Source organism: Mauremys mutica, chromosome 8, assembly GCF_020497125.1.
Source record: "Mauremys mutica isolate MM-2020 ecotype Southern chromosome 8, ASM2049712v1, whole genome shotgun sequence".
Classification (NCBI taxonomy): Eukaryota; Metazoa; Chordata; order Testudines; family Geoemydidae; genus Mauremys; species Mauremys mutica.
The window spans coordinates 7,745,671-7,762,801 of NC_059079.1; the positions used below are offsets into that span (position 1 = coordinate 7,745,671).

A 17,131-nucleotide genomic window follows, 5' to 3' on the forward strand; every position below is an offset into this window, starting at 1 on the left:
GTGGTCTGTGTGGGGCATGGCTCCCAGCTGTGCCTACTTCCCTAATCAGCCTGGGAGCCGCTTGCCCCAGCCACAGCCCTCTGCTGGGCTGTTCTAAGCCCCTCAGGGCAGGAGCGGGTGACCACCCTGCTATACCCAGTCTTGCAGCAATGCATAAACCACACATTTGAGATGTTCTTAGGAAAACCCTTGTGCAGAATCTCAGAGCAATGAGTGTGTTTGCAAGTGAGACTTCAACTGGAGGTCTAATTTATTACAGACCAGTGCAGGATTATTCCCTCCATGAGTCTCCAGTGTTTTCTCCAGTCGAACTTTGTATGTTCCTGGTGATGAGGGTTCTACCTCCTCCGTTTGGAGACCGGTTCTACCTTTTCCCTCATTCCACTGTCTAGTAATCTCACAGCCATTTTTCCTGGTGTTCAACTAAAACTTCTCTTTGCTTTATTCCACGCAATTTCTCCTAGTTATACCCCCTGGCACCACTGTGAGTATTTCTCCAACGTGTATGTAACCCACCGGTGAAGGTGTGTTACAGGTCCTGCCTCTGTGCCAATCCACAGAGGATATGAATTGTTATAGCAGCTGGTTCCAGAGCCTCATTCTTCAGCTCAAGTCATAGCTGCTCATGCTTTTAGCTCTGGAGGTCCCCGTTTCAGTCCCCGAGATGGTGGCCATCACACCACTTCCCTTTCCCCCACTACTGGCAGAGGCACATGTGTCTACACAGCGCCACAGTCCAGACTAGGGGTGTGTGAATTGCAGGGTAGTCTAGCCGTCCTGTGTAGACCCTGCTGGTGCGAACAGAAAGGTGCCAAGTTTTCGTGGATGTAGTCACATTCAGCCAGGACTATGTTGACATGAAGCTTTTCATTCATGACAGCTGGGTCTACACAGGGCAGTTGGAGCCCAGCACGTTAGAGCACTTTACAATTCACACCGCCGTCATCTGGACTGCGGCACCGTGTAGACGAGCCCTGAGTCAAACTATTTACATTGAATACTGTTCAAATGTTGTCCGAAGTCAGCCCCTCCAGCCTCAGTGACATCTGATGCTCTTCTCCGAATTCCTTCCAACCTCTCTAACCTTGGGCTTGCTAATGCAAAGTTCATCCGTGGGCGTAAAACAGCCAGAATTTCCTTGGGCTTCTTTGCGAATATTGCGATAGGAATTGAGAGTGCCTCAGCTCTTGGGCTGAATCCTGGCACCACGATGGGTCCTCCTATCTCTTTCCACCGGCTGCTCAGCACTGGGCAAACTCTGCTGCCAGTGAAGTCCGAGGGAGTCGCACCACCGACTTCTATGGGAGCAGAGACAGACCAGCCCCTGTGACTTCCCACCCTACACATCCAGGCCCTACCTAGATTATTAAGACTCAAAGCCTTGGAAATGTCTCATTTTCTTTTCATTGCTTTTGCTACTTGTTTACTTTTCTGCACTTCACCCTCAGCGTCTTCAATGAAACAGACCTCGATCGTGTCACTTTTGTTTCTAGTCTGTTTCACTTCCTGCTTCTCACGCCCAAGCAGAGTGCTGTCCTGGTTGTGCCCAGCACCGCAGGGAAGTGTTCGCTACTCTTACTTTTAAATAAGCCTCTCTCCGTTTCATTCTTTAAAACGCCTGAAACATTTAACTCCGGTTAGGTTGGAATGCCCCTCTCTTTTTAAACAAAATCCAGTGCTGGGCCTAACTAAATTAACATCCTCCAGCCTGGATTCTGATGCCACTCATGCAGCTCCTGGTGGGCCTGCAGTGAAGAACTGGACCTGAAAGGCCGCAAAGCGTTCCATGATTTAGGCTGAGTTCTGCCGCTCCAGATGCTGCATCTGGGAAGAAGCTGCAGAGCCCAAGCAGGGGTGCCCTAGGCATCTTCCTGGTGAAAGGCAGAAATGTCTCTCGGGAGCTGGAGGAGCGCAGTGCAAAGAGGCTTTTGTACTTGTCCCTCCTTGCCCACACACGCCCTCTCTGGGGGGATTAGTGCTGACAACAGTAGCACTAGCCAGCACCCCAGCCACCGAGCTCTGCAAGCTTGCGAGTGAATTATGGCTGCCCTCTGTGCAAGGTGCATTCAGCGGGGGAGAAAGGCCTCCCTGTACGTGCTCCCCATACGGCACACCTGCACTGGGGCGGCCATAACTTACCCCTCTGCTGGGTTCACAAATAATATCCTTCTATTTCATCTCTTCCTTATCTTGGCGTGGCACGTAATTATCTCTCTCTAGCCAGCCTGGCCATTGGGCAGCTATAAAAGCAGAGACGACTTTTGATTTTCTTCTCCATTATAAGCCGAGCGATCAGTTTCCAGCCAGACTAGAGAAAACAAAACATGCCATCAACCTGCTTCACAATGACGGATAGGCTTGGATCAGCCCTCCGCGCTTCCCTCACTGACTCAGCCGCCTTATTCTACACAGCCTGTATTTCTTGATTCGCTCCCCAGTGAAGGAGTCCTTTTAGCTGTCGTGCTGCCAGTGCTGTTTGTTCATCCACTGCTGCTCTGAGGAGATACAAATAGAGGTGGCCCCAGACTCCTGGTCTAATATTTAAGTGATCAGCAACATCCTGCCTATCTTCTGAGCGTCGCCTCGAGGAGTATTATTACTTATATGGACCACCACAGCGCCTAGAGGCCCAACCAAGATCACGTTCCTGTTGCGCAAGGTTCTGTACAAACAAGTAATGAGAGACGTACCTGCCCCGAGGAGGTTTACAACTGAAAGAAACAAAGGGGGGGGGAAGTGCAGTGATTTGTCCAAGGCCACACAGCAGCAGAGCTAGGAAGAGCAGTGAGGTCTCCTGATTCCTAATCCTAGGCACTGAACCAAGTTGCCGCTACTCCTTGATGTCACATTGATAATATGGAGGGATCTACTTTCACCCGGGAGCCGTAATTGCTGTTGGATATCGGTTAGCGCCTTCATTTTTATTAGTAGAAAGATTTGTCAAAAGAGATGTGAAAATAATGGACATTTACACGGTACTTCCTTTTGCTAAATCGCCATCCTAAGGCACAATGATGTTTTGGGAAAAGGGGACTGTTTATATTTAAATAAAACAATTGGTTTGGTATGGAAATGGGGGACTCATGAAACCTAACGTGCCTGGAGACTGAATGGAGAATGGGCCTTTTATGTTTTATTTGATTAAATCTGAATGTTTCTGGGCTCAGTGATGGAAACCGAAACCCAACAGCAGCTGCAGTAAATGCTTAAGAACAAACATGAAACTGATCAGAAACAAAGGGCCTGATTCTTCACAGCATCGCTCCCTCTTTACTCTGGTACAAACCCTTTGATTTCTATGCAGTTACTCTGGCGTCAAACTACATAAACACAGTCCAGAACCATCCCCAGAAAGTGAAACTGACCAGTCTCATTACTCCTGGTCCACTGAGTGAAGTGAGGAAGTACAACAATATGATCCGGGGCAAGCAGATAAAACAGATCTTTAAAACTCACTCATTTTTAATAATCTAGGGTGTTATTTGTAACACAGATAAGGGAAACACGGTGCTTAACCTTTCAGCCGCAGCAGTAGATCTTACGGTGTGATTTTTAGATGTAATCTAAGAACCTAGTGAACTATAGCATCTGCTGATTCATGAATACCACGAGCACCGTTCACTTCAGGTCTATACGACAAGGTGATTTTGGAAATACAATAAACTGACAGCAGCCAGTGATCTAAGTATGAATTTTTAGGGAGGAGAGGGATAGCTTAGTGGTTTGAGCATTAGCCTGCTAAACCCAGAGTTGTGAGTTCAATCCTTGAGGGGAACCACTTAGGGATCTGAAGCAAAATGAGTATTTGGTCCTACTAGTGAAGGCAGGGGGCTGGACCCAATAACCTTTCAGGGTCCTTTCCAGCTCTATGAGATAGGTATAGCTCATGATCAGTAACAGCAAACTTAACTCTCCCAGGCACTTGGCATGCCAGTTACAAGGCCATATTTAGATCAAAACTTGCAGTTAACTTACTATGTACCCAAAACATACCTCTCCAGCAATCTAAACACAGTCACCTTTATGGCTGAAATTTGCCACACTTGATTGCACCCTAAAAAAAATACATTTCTGAGATAAGGAAGTGTGGAAAACAAACTTTTCCTAGGGTATAAAAAATTGAGCCACTAATTTCAACAGGAAAAATAGTTCAAGTCCGCAACTTGGCATTGGCATAGTCCACACTGATGCATTGGCATAGTCCTGATGCCTTCTTTCCCCGCCTTGTTTGCAAAATGGGGTTACTACTTCAACTTACATCAGCCATCTAAGCCAGACAACAGAGAGCCAAGATCACATCTGCCCTAAGCCCAGTGTACAAATAACAAATACAAAACCTGTCTGAGTCATTCTAACTCTTTAGGAATTTGTAATTCTTAGGCTATGCAAACGGTCCAGTAAACTCAAGAACGTGGTGTATATAAAAGAAAAGACTTTAGAAAAAGACAGTACATAATGGAGGGCAGGTTATTGTCTCGGGATTCACAGTGCAAGCAAGACACCATCTTTGGTCTTGGGCACGTTTATACACACAGATTATAGATTCTCATAATTCTAGGCCAGAAGAAACCAACAGATCATCTCGTCCGATCTGTATATCACGGGCCTATTATGTGCCACAGACAAAGAATAGAAGGGACTGAGGTGCACCAATGCACAAGTTTAGGGTGACCTTATTTCCCTATGCTGAATACGGGACACCTGGTACAGTTATTCACATTTAAGTGAGTACAACAGCAATCAATCCGAACTCTGCAGTACAAAGGTTCAAATTAACATCAAGTTGACTGAGCCCATTAAAAAGAACTATTGTGTAGTTGGATTCTTTTTATTTACTTCTTATCTTCAAGGCTTTAGGGTTCACACGGGGAGAGGTGACACACACATACTCCTATACACCTCTCTCACATGGGTGAGGGGGTGTGACCAACGGACCCTCCCCTCCCTGCCCTGCACTCTCTGCCCTCCATGCCTGGCTGGGCCCCTGGGACGGACCCACCTCTCCTGGTACCTGGCGCAGTGTCTTCCCGAGGCAACATGTGCGGGGGCACGCAGGGTCACATGCACCGCCCCCCCCCCACAGATTTCTGCCAGGGTTCGCACCAGAATGTGGCCAGCAGCAGGCTTTTGGCACTGTGTGGGAGGGGGGGAAGGGAGCTGCTTTCAGCCGCAGAGAAGGGCGGGGGGGGAAGAGATGACCTGGCCTGTATCTTTGCTGAGCTCATCTCTTCTCTCCCGCCATCCCCCTGCTCCCCTGTGGCTGGAAGCAGCTTGTTCCTTCCTGCCCGCACAGCGTGGAAAGGCAGCTAACACCTCCCTTCCTGATCCCTGCAGGTGACTGGCTAAAGCCCTGAAGCATGAAATTTTAGGAACATAAGACAAACTGGATGGGACCCCCTACCCATCACAAGCAACCCCATCATACAATCCCACTCCTAAATTTGTCCATCTCTCTCTCAAACCTAATTAAGTTATTTGCCCTCACAACTCCAATTTGGAGGATGTTCCAGAACCTCATCCCTCAGATGGTTATGAAACTTCTTCTGATATCCAGCCTGAATTTGCTCATGGCCAGTTTACACCCACTTTTTCTTGTGCCAACACTTTCCTTCAGCTTAAATTGTTCTTCATCCTCCCTGGTGTTTACCATCCTGATGTATTTATAGGGAGCAATCAGATCCCCTCTCAGCTTTCATCTCACTGGGCTAAACAAGCCAAGCTCTTCAATTTCCTCTGATAAGATAGGGCCTCCATTCCCCTGATCATCTTAGTAGCTCTTCTCTGCACCTGTGCCAGCTTGAATTAATCTTTCTTGAACATGGGTGCACAGCATTCCAAATGAGGTCTTACAAGTACCTTGTACAATGGCATTAACACTGCCCTGTCTCTCCTGGAAATTCCTCGCCTGGTACATCCTAGGATCTCAGGGTTTTTTTGAAGCTGCATCACATTAGTGGCTCATAGTCACCTTGTGATCGACCCACACACCCAGGTCTCTCTTTTCATCTCTTGCTTTCAACTGATGAGCTCCCGGCTTATAACAGAAGTTCTTCTTATTAGACGCTAAGTGTATCACCTTACACTTTGTACTATTGAATTTTACCCCACTTCCATTACTCCAATCTTCAAGGTCATCCAGATCTTCCTATAAAATATTCCAATCTTCCTTTGTATTGACGACGAATACCACACACCTACTTTTTTATCCTAGGTTTGTCCACAGACTAAGCACTCAGCTGATAAGGGGTAGATTTTAACTAGTGACTCTACAGCCTGCAAATGAAAGGGGAATGAATTTAATTGGATCTTATGGCAAGAAATAGAGAGTTATACATGTCCACATGCCAGGGATCAAAATAGGCTCATTGGAATTGAAAATGGTGACAAAACAATGGACTCTTCCCGCACTGCTGTAGCTGATGAACTAATTTTTACAATGTTTCCTAGGTGTACAAGACGTGCATTTTCCAAACAAACAATTAGCAACTGCTTATTTCAAATGCTTCAGTCTCAGAGAGGCACAAGTAACTGGCACCATGTCTGACACCACACAAGGATTTTCTGTATTTTCTGGGAACGCCTGACAGGTTTGAAAGATAAAAACAGAAATCAAATGGCACAGCAGATAATACAAGTGGAGGCGCTGGCAGTTAGGTAATGTACATGTTCCAAACCTAGGCCAATTATAAGCAATGAAAACAAATTTACCACGTTATAGGAATGGGCCGAAAGCCTTAGACATTAGCTGACAAGGTATTGATTTTCTGGTGGATATTTTAAGGACAAAAAGCACAAATTCAACCCCCCACCCCGTGTGCACACATGTGCGTGTACCATTTGCACCAGCTCATGCCATCATGGATGAGGGGCTGTGTGTCACAGTCCTGCCAGGAGGACTTGACATACTCACTGGGACAGAGCAATAGAAACACAATCTGCTGCACTTGGGGAAGGCTCCTGGTTACTGCTGTGAGAAGCACCATCTTTCACCTTATACCGTGTGAAAACGTGATTATTTGGGTCACTGGCTGTTAGAAAACCCACAGAGGGTTGGGAGAAATCATTTCAGGTTGATCCAAAATGATTATTTAAAAAAAAAAAAAAATCTTGCCAAGCAAAAAGTTGAAACCGATGTTTCGGATCCACTGAACCATTTTGTTTGGATTTAAAGCTTTTTCTTTCAACACCGTTTACATAAAATTGAAGGCAATTTCAAAACAAGACGTCATCTTGAATCCTAACGTTTCGTTTTGAAAAGGGTGAAACCAAAGGTTACGATTTTAATCTCATTTATTTTAACTGAAACTCTTTGGCGAAATCGATATGATTTTGCGAAATACTTCGGTCTACCCAAATCCGCATTTTTCACCCCAAAAAGTTTCGGTTGCTAACTTTTGCCCAGCTCTACTTGCCAGTGCTTCTCTCTCGGTCACAGGCACAACCATGGCTACGTGGGTGGTGTCCCTCTGTCTCCCCCCATCCCATAGTGGCAAAATATCATAGGTCAGGGCGTATATATTATAGAACAAAAGTCTGGACTAGCCTGTCATGTTGGCAACATTCCCATGTCCACAGCTACAATCCAGTGCAGGTGACCCAGACTGGGACTGAGGATTTGTGGGGGTGGGGTGAAGGGGAGGCAGGATCCCACTTGCTGGGCAGTAGCTGAGCCAGCAGGGTGGAAGGGATAGTAACTTTACCAATGGATGGTCCAGGGCAGCAGTAAATTACTCCCCTCTTTGTTTCCTGGAGATAGTATGTTCCTCTGGCCTGTTCCTGATGTGCAGTGGTTTTCACACCATCATTTGCTCAGGGGAGTGCCTCAAGGCATGCTCTAACCTTCCGCATTTTCTGCGGTTGGGGAGTATGTTTAGTGCACTTGAACTCCAGAGCTGCATTGTTCCAGCTGGGATTGTGATTTCTCAGCTCGACAGGGTAATTGTTGTACCGTAGTATTTTTGCGAACCCTTCCGCTGGAGGCTAGCCAAGCAATGCAAATCTCCCAGAATGCCGTAAATGGATCCTTTTCATTGAACCCACGCAAATGTGTCACTGTTTAAAACCTGAAAGGTTTTCTTTAACGACAGCTACAAGTATCGGGATCTGCATAATACGTGCAGATGCATGTAGGCGTAAGCTGACAGATTATAATTATCAATAGAGAAGGGGGGAAAACAAAAATTAATTCGAGGCAAAACATATAATTTGCCTTTAAACTGTATGAGCGCTTCCATTTCTAATGCAATTTGCTGCCCTGGAAATCAGATTAAAGTTGTTTGAATTCTCAGCAATTTTTTTTAAAATACATTGACCTACTTGGGAAAGTAATGCAGATTTTTAGAAACTGATGTAGCCTGGTGCTGTCTGAACACAAAAGAGTAGGCAGCAGGTAAATGATACTGTCATGAGGCATAATTTCCGTGTTAGCTTGTGATGTATCCCAAGCCATCACCCATGGGTGGCTATGACCTGACATGCCCGGAGGAGTACCATATAGAATATTTGTAATTCATGCTGGTGACACCTGTTGGTAGGAAGTGGGAACTGCACCTACCACAGCATTGCCATGTCCTTGTAATAAAATTCCCAAGAAGAAGTTTGCTAGTCTCCTTTTCTGGGAGGGATCCTGATTTGTTAATGGGAAATGTTGAGGATGGGTTTGTTTTCTCTTATTCAGTTTGTTTTCTCCTTATATTATTTATGTGATTTCCCCCCCTGCTTATGTGTAGTAGAGAGAGAAGGAAAATACACCATTTATTTAGCAGTGTCTGTGCAGGAAGCACTGCCAATAGCACTTACTAACTGGAGGCTTTTCAGTGTCTCAGGAACTAACTAAGTCTACTTGCTATCTCTTGTGTAGAGAAGTGTGAGCTGTTGACATTACAAGCAGCCCTAGGAGGTTAAGAGCCCTGAGCCCTCTGTGGGCAAGAGAAGCAGCCTGACTTGCAAATGCCTCTAGGAGGGCTCCAAGGAAGTCTCTCATTAAAGTCACAAGTCAGTTTTATTTCCTATTAACAAGGCACCAAAGGAAGGAGTGGAAGCACTCCAGCAGCGCGCGCACAGCTCTCAGCGGCTGTGGTGGTTTGTCAGTGCTGCTGAAATGTACATCTGGAATCGGAGTTACTTTTCCATCAGCAAATGTGGAAGACTGTACGTTTGACTTGACTATTTCTGGCCTATGGAGATGGTTAATTGAATCGAATTTACTGAAAGGTCCAGAAAGTCGTTTTTTTCAATTAGTATAAGCATTTGGTGGGCAAACTATTGCCTTTTCTTGTGTCATGTCACTGCACCAGTACGGCAGCACGGCTAACAATGCACCAATCTCATCTCTTTCAGTAACCAAGGACTCATGGCTAAAACACAAAGGGACAGATTCTGATCTCACCCCAGTGTAAATCAGAAGCAACTCCACTGGAGGCAGTGGGATTTTTCAGATTTACCCCAGTAAAACTTATATTGAAGTTTGACCCATTGGGTGTGCCCAGTGGTGAGCTGGAGCTGGTTCGCACCGGTTCACAGGAACCGGTTATTAAATTTAGAAGTCCTTTTAGAACCGGTTGTTCCAGGACAACAAAAGCTCTGGCAGTCCGCCCTGGCCCCAGCTCACTTCCCCCTCCTCTCCTGAATGCTCTGCCCCCTCCCCCTCCCCTGCTTCCCCTGAAACAAGCAGCGGGCAGGTAAGCTGGGTCGGGGGAAGGGGGGGATGAGATGCGGCCAGCTTAGCGGCTCCCTCCAGCCTGGCACCCCCAGCCCCAGCCCAGTCCCGGCCCCAGCTGAGTGCCCCTGGCTCTGTCCCCGTGGCTACCTCCAGCCCGGCTCCTGGTCCCAGCCGAGCAGCCCCAGCCCAGTCCTGTCCCGGCCCCAGCCAAGCGCCCCCAGCTTCGGCCCCGAGGCTCCGTCCCGGCCCCCACGGCGCCAGCGCTGGTCATGGCCCCGCTGCTTCAGCCCAGCCGGGCACCCGCAGCATGGGTGCTGGTCCCGGCCCCCCAGCTCCAGCACGGTTCCCGTGGCGATGCTGGTGCTGGTCCCAGCTGAGCGGCTCCAGGCAGCGCGGTAAGGGGGAAGAGAGCAGGGAGGGGTGTTGGAAGAGGGCAGGGGAGTTTGGGGTTGTGGAGGGGTGGATAGGGGTGGGGCAGTCAGAGGGCAGGGAACAGGGGGATTGAATGGTGGCAAGGGTCCTGGGGGGGCAGTCAGGAAGGAGCAGGGGTTGGATGGGGTGGCAGGGGACAGTCGGGGCAGGGATTCCAGGGGCAGTCAGGGGACAGGGAGAAGGGGTGGTTGGATGGGGCAGGGGTCCCGGGGGGCAATCAGGAATGAGAGGAGGGGTTGGATGGGGCGGCAGGGGGTAGTCAGGGGACAGGGAAGGGGGGTTGGATGGGGCAGGGGTCCCAGGAGTCATCAAGGAACGTGGGGGGTTGGATGGGGCAGGAGTCCCAGGGTGGGGGGGGGGCGGCCACGACCCCCTCGTGGGGTGAGGAGGAGGAGGGAACCTGTTAATATTTTGGCAGCTCATCACTGGGTGCACCCATATGCATTTTCCTTCTACGGTGTATAGGGATTGACTCCCAACTCTCCAGTACAATTTATTACTAGCATTAGGATACCAGCTGCGTGATTTACCTCTCTCTGCACTGCTCCTCTAGCTTCTGTCTGGTAGCACCAAAGCTGGTGGGTGAATATAGAATCACAGAATATCAGGGTTGGAAGGGACCTCAGGAGGTGTCTAGTCCAACCCCCTGCTCAAAGCAGGACCAATCCCCAACTAAATCATCCCAGCCAGGGCTTTATCAAGCCTGACCTTAAAAACCTCTAAGGAAGGAGATTCCATCATCTCCCTACATTTATATTGGCTGTTGTAAGACTATGGAAGGAGCTGGATCTGGACGTTCCCTATCAGACAATCCCTACTGGTCATTAGAAACACATTCAAGACCATTTTAGTATGTACATGTTCTCGTGCCTGAGGAGTGATTAGGGAGATGTTATGGTACGTGAGGTGTATTATCTGTATCTATTGTATTTGCAAAGCATTGGATGGAACCTCAGCACCTAACAGTTACAATTATTATTCTCTATTGGAGCTAGATTGTGGCTTTGCTACATGCCTATGTACGGGATGGCATGGAGAAATGCTGTCCCAGGAGCAGCACAGGGAAGAAATTGTGCCTTGGAGGCATAATTCCCTCCCTGCTTCCCCATTGGCCCAGGGAAGGGATAAATTTGCTGCTCTCCTACATCCCCCGTAAATGACAACATCCACCCCATTCACCACGCCAACTCCACTGCACTCACTGGAGAGTTGGAGGAATAGAGTCAGGGCTCCACCTGTTCTTCAGCCCTCCCTGCTCACCTGCTCCATGTGAGAGCTGTCAGCGTGAAGTGCTCTCGTTATTCGTACTCCACTCCTGCACATCCAGAACCAAGGCCTGGGCAGCCCAGGGAGAGGTGTGAAGATGGCTCTTACTTCTCCTTGCAAGCCTGTAGGCCAAGGGACAACTGAACCATTAGGCACAGATTCCCAAAGGTATTTAGGAGCCTAACATCCACTGATTTCAGTGGATGTTAGGAGCCTAAATATCTTGGAGGAGCTGGGCCTTAGTGTTCCCCCTAAAAACAATCACAAAATGTTTTACTAAGAGGCTTCCCAGAGTTGGATGCAGCAGCAAATAAGCAGAGAGAAGAACAACATAGGAAGATGAAGAGGAGGAAAGAAAACAGTTATTTAGTGATCTCTATGAAACAAGCTGGTGGTCTCAGTCCCAATTCCCATAGCATGTGTGAAAACTGGCCACAGTATTCTTGATGCAGTTCTTGAAGTGTACAGAGTAGGGATTTAGAAAGACCACTACAGAGGGAATTTCACTAGCCAAGACTGGAAGCATCAAGGTATAAACAAGGACGTTAGTATAGGCTGGATCAAAGTAAGGAAGAATTCTGACACCGTTTGGGACAACGTGATAAACAAAGGAAGAAATAGAAGGAAAATACAAGAATGGGCTCAAGAACGTCTCCAAGGCTCATGCCCAATCCTACCCAGGAACATACCCTCACCCATATCCATAGACCCTATGAAATAAATGGCCTTTCCATCTTTTCCAGGAGGTTATTACATATGGACCAAGGAGCACAGGAGCCAGTTCCAGAGTCCTGGGTTCCTCATGGAGAATGCCTATGCAGCAGCCCACTTACTACACACAAAAAATTACATTAAAAACATTATCAAGGTTGCAAAGCCAAGCACCCAACCATTACGAAATGCCAGAATTAAGATTGCCTGTGCAACCTTCATTTTTCCCCCTTGTGCGTTTGCATTACGACACAAATCTTTAGTTGTGTTTGTTTATTTGGCATACGCAATCCGGTCAAGCCATGCCCCAGCCGTCTTATCAATGATGTTCAAGGCACAAAGACACCCAGGAAGTTGAGCCATTTTGCAATCCTGCAAAACTGACATAGCGGACAGTCTCTAAAATGCCTCCAAAATTCCACTGCAGGACAAACTCCTTGTCCGGTACAAAACCGGTTCCGAAGGCTTCATGGCCTTCATGGTAAATCAAACCTGGTTTGACATAGAGTGGGGTCTGAAACAAGATAATCGTGTGATCACATATGACTTTTTCCACAGGACTCTTGACTCATTCAGTGCACAGAATGAACAGTGTTCAGTTCGTTAGCAGCTATTCAATATTTTGCTTTCTCTGCATTGTTCAATGTATGGCTCCAGGCTTTATTTACTTCACCCTATTAAAGCCCAACTCTGAAGACAGAATTGTTAATTTCCTCATAGCCTTTTCTGTGGCACTCATCACTAGAGTATACAAAGGCTTCACAAACATGACTTCCCTACGAGGCGAGGGGTGATCCTATCCTTCATTTACAGAGGGAGAACTGAGGCACAAAGAACAAAAGTACCCATGAATTTTGGGCACCCGATTTGAAAAGCCTAGAACCTGATTTGCCAGAGTACATGCATTATACAGCACTTTAGATGTTAGAAGCACAGCTCCCATTGGCTTCAGTTGCAGTTGGGAGCGCTCAGCACTTCTGCAGATCAGACTCCATATACCAAGTTGAACATCCAGAAAATGAGGAACGCACAATTAATGACCACCTGTGAAAAATGTGGTTTGAGTGACTCATCCAGGAACTCTATGGCAGGATAGAATCCAGTTCTCCAGGGCAGCATTCAACTGCCTTAACCAGGAGACCATTCCTCCTCTTACTGCCTTGCTTACTACTTACCTTCCAAGTTCTGCAACAAATGGTGCAGGGGTCCTACAGACCACACAACCCTGATTCATCCCCAGAACAGGTCTATCTTGTGCACTGAATGAGGCCGGAGTCCTGTGGGAAAATATGATGTAATTATGCAATTAAAGACTGCATTATAATGCACACACACGAGGGCTGCCCAGGCAAGATTAATTCTAGCATTTCCTAACTTTGAATGCTCAACTCTGCAATCATAACATTCTTTTAACATCAGGTTTTGGGTGTAATTTCCTAGGTTTTAAAAAAGCAATCTGAACCCCCACCCAGGAATCCCACCAGGTAGCATCACATTGACACCCACCAGGTGAGGACCTTCTACCCGACATGGAAAATTTCAGTCCAAATGATCGAAGCTTGGCAAAGTTATAAGCAACTGACCACAGGGACTTATAATGGGAAGTGTCAAGCAACTTTAACAATAGGTGGTACAAGCGGCCCCACCTATAATAAGGGGGATCTAGCTCCTGTACCTCCTTTGTGGGGAGGGATAGCTCAGTGGTTTGAGCATGGGCCTACTAAATCCACAGTTGTGAGTTCAATCCTTGAAAGGACATTCAGAAATCTGGGGCAAAAATCTGTCTAGGGACTGGTCCTGCTTTGAGGAGGGGGCTAGACTAGATGACCTCCTGAGGTCCCTTCCAACCCTGATAGTCTATGATTCTAACACAACTGTGGCACAATTTGAGAGTTACTGAAGAGCAGAAAGGGGAAGAACACAATAAGAAATAGAAGCCACATACCCTTCCCTTTATCAATAGGTCTCTCATAAAGCCATTAGAACTTTCTAAACTGTATTCTTCTGGTCTATGTGCACTTAGCACACCCTTAGATAGCAGCCTATGGCTGCAGGGTGAGCTGTACCTTAGATTTAGTCCCTCTGAAATGTTCCAAGTCCTTCACGCTAAGCTGGTATGTTGTCTGCTCAAACAGCTCTAACAGACCAATGATTTCTAATTTTGAGGTCTCTGTTGCTTAATTAGTGATTTCCAAGACACATATATCCTCACTCCATAATGTGTCTAGCATTTCCAGCAATGCTTTTAATTCATTAGTGCACATATGAGGACGTTACAACCTTTCCTCCCCCATTGGGTCATCTAAACACACGCTTACATATTTCAAAAGGGAAGCTTAGCCTCTAGGAAAATAACCACTTCTCTCCCAGGTGATGCGGGCCCTTGGCTGTTTTTAAGATGTAGAAGGGGATGCTGGTTTGGAAATCGGGGAAGTATTCCAGGAGCAGGGAACCAGGACAAATCAGGACTTACTGCCTGAAACTAGTCCTAGTGAGAAATGATCCCTGAGCTCTGGGATGCACTTCCTTTGGGAGCTGAGTTAAAGGCTCAGACATGTGGAGGCGGAAGGCTAACTGGCCAGATGCAGATATCTATAGGGGTCAGGGAGGCAGAGGCGAGCAGCAGGCATGGAGCAAAGTGAGGGTGGAGTTGGGTTGGGACACCCTGTGGTGCAGGGGTGGCTCCAGGCCCCAGCACGCCAAGCGTGTGCTTGGGGCAGCAAGCCGCGGGGGGCGCTCTGCCGGCGCTGCGAGGGCGGCAGGCAGGCTGCCTTCGGCAGCTTGCCTGCGGAGGGTCCGCTGGTCCCGCGGCTTCGGTGGACCTCTCGCAGGTGTGCCTGCGGAGGGTCCGCCAAATCCGCAGGACCAGCGGACCCTCTGTAGGCAAACTGCCAAAGGCAGTCTGCCTGCCATGTGTGGGGCAGCAAAATGCCTAGAGCCGCCCCTGCTGTGGTGGCAAAGGACACAGAAGAGCTGGAGGGAGCTGGTCTCCTGCGGGGAGGATGGGGACCATGACCCCTTTAAAGAGAAGTATGAGAAGTGGGAGGGGGCTGGAGTCCCCACTCAAGGGTGAGGAGAAGATGACAATTATCCTCATCCTGTAATTCACCACTGATGTGCACTAAGGAATGCAACAGGGATGGGGGAGAACGAGTCGAGTCGGTGGGTCTGAGATTACTTTCTAGCTTCCAGGTGTTCACAACACAAAATGCCCCACCATAACTGACACACTTGTTGGCAGACTCAGCAGCAACTTCAAGGTCTGACATCCCATCTTAACCTTAGCAGTGGCCCCTCCTGTACTGAATAGAGCCTCATTCATGGACGGGGCATGAGTCAGTATAAGGGAAATGTCGGCCTGCCTCATCTGCACAGTTTTTGTACCAGGCTAACCAGAGCAGTTATAACGGCATCCACAGGAGGGGATACATCAGTATAGAGATGCCTCATGGGGAAAGCTGTTCCCTTTCATCCTGGAATAACGGCATCTGTGCTAGGAGGCAGAGGGATTGTATCACTTTACCGGTAGAGTTAAAGTGGTACAACTTTTGTGTGTAAGTAGCTGGCTGGTGAGTATATTACAAGTCCCTCTGTGGGCCAGTTTTCAGAGAGCTGAATCGTTAGCGTTCCCCACTTCAGCTCAAGCTGTCGCTCTGGAAGCCTCTGGTTCAATTCCTGGTGCGTTGGCCAAAACAGTGGCCATCACATGTAAACAAGGCCTTCCACTTCCACTGGTCTAGATCAGTGGCCCTCAAACTAGAGCTGCCGCTTGTTCAGGGAAAACCCCTGGCGGGCCGGGCCGGTTTGTTTATCTCCCGTGTCCGCAGGTCTGGCCGATCACGGATCCCACTGGCCGTGGCTTGCTGCTCAGGGCCAATGGGGACTGCGGGAAGGGCGGCCAGCACATCCTTCAGCCTGCGCCACTTCCCGCAGCCCCCATTGGCCTGGAGCGGCGAACCACGGCCAGTGGGAGCTGCGATCGGCCGAACCTGCAGACGCGGCAGGTGCACAAACTGTCCCGGCCTGAGAGGGGCTTTCCCTGAACAAGCGGCCGCCCTAGTTTGAGAACCACTGGTGTAGTAGATCTGTCAGTAAACAGATGATTTTAAGTGGCCTGGTCCAGGGCATTAGATTAGGTGTCAGGGAACCTCAAATCTATTACTAGAGATGTCTTTGACTTCAAATGTAGCCAGGGGCAAACCATTTCCCTGTTCTATGCCTAAAATTCTCCATCTGTCAGATGGGGACAGTGACACTTAATTCTTGGTGCTTTGAGATCCTCTGATCAAATGCTCTACATAAGTGTCACAGACTATTATTATTTTAAGGCCTGTCAATCCAGCACCATTCAGCAGCACTAATTCCCTCAAACAACAATTGTTTCATGTATAGTAGCTGGCACAAAGGATCCAATTAGTTTCCTTTCACATATTTATTAACTTTTTTCCACCTTCCTTTCATGAGTATGGAGAACCTGGTAATGTTATAATGTATTTTCATAAACTGTAGTCAAAACATGTCCTGGTTCAAGTGAATATCTGTGCCATATAATTAGCCCTGATTACATAGATATTTGGTACCATTTTATATATTCAGATCCATTTCTTTTTGTCATTTCTGAGCCAAGGCATAATTAAAGCCTCAAAACTCTCTTCCCAGTAGTAGCTCTAGGACTTTCTCCTTGAACGAGTTTCCAGTTAACATGACAGTTTCAAAGAAATACTTCATTTCATTCGTGTGTGTGTGTGTGTAATATATATATTACACACACACACACACACACACACACACACACACACACACACACACACACACACACACACACACAGTGCTGTCCTTAGGATTTATGGGGCTCTACACAGCATTGTTAAACTGGTGCCCCTATGCCCGACTTGCTCTTAGCAATACAAACATAAGCTTACAGTACTGGAAAACTTGCCACATGCACTTTATTAAAACCAGTTTAAACAAATGAAGCACACTATAATGCTGATGGACTATACTTGCACTAAAGAAGCAGCGCTATAGAAAAAATTCTGATTTATTCACAGAATTTTGCGG

General features: G+C 47.6%; 1 protein-coding gene across 8 annotated transcripts in view; it reads right to left on the reverse strand.

Annotated features, from left to right (window-relative positions):
• Positions 1-17,131, reverse strand: part of AGBL4 (AGBL carboxypeptidase 4) — a 1,358,157-nt gene that overhangs the window by 2,970 nt on the left and 1,338,056 nt on the right. For 6 of the 8 annotated variants that reach the window (XM_045028065.1, XM_045028068.1, XM_045028071.1 and 3 more), the window contains one exon: positions 13,246-13,347. The exons of the other annotated variants lie outside the window; for them this stretch is intronic. In XM_045028065.1, the coding sequence (XP_044884000.1) occupies positions 13,246-13,347 (102 nt within the window). The remainder of the gene's footprint in view (positions 1-13,245; positions 13,348-17,131) is intronic. 8 annotated transcript variants of the gene reach the window in all.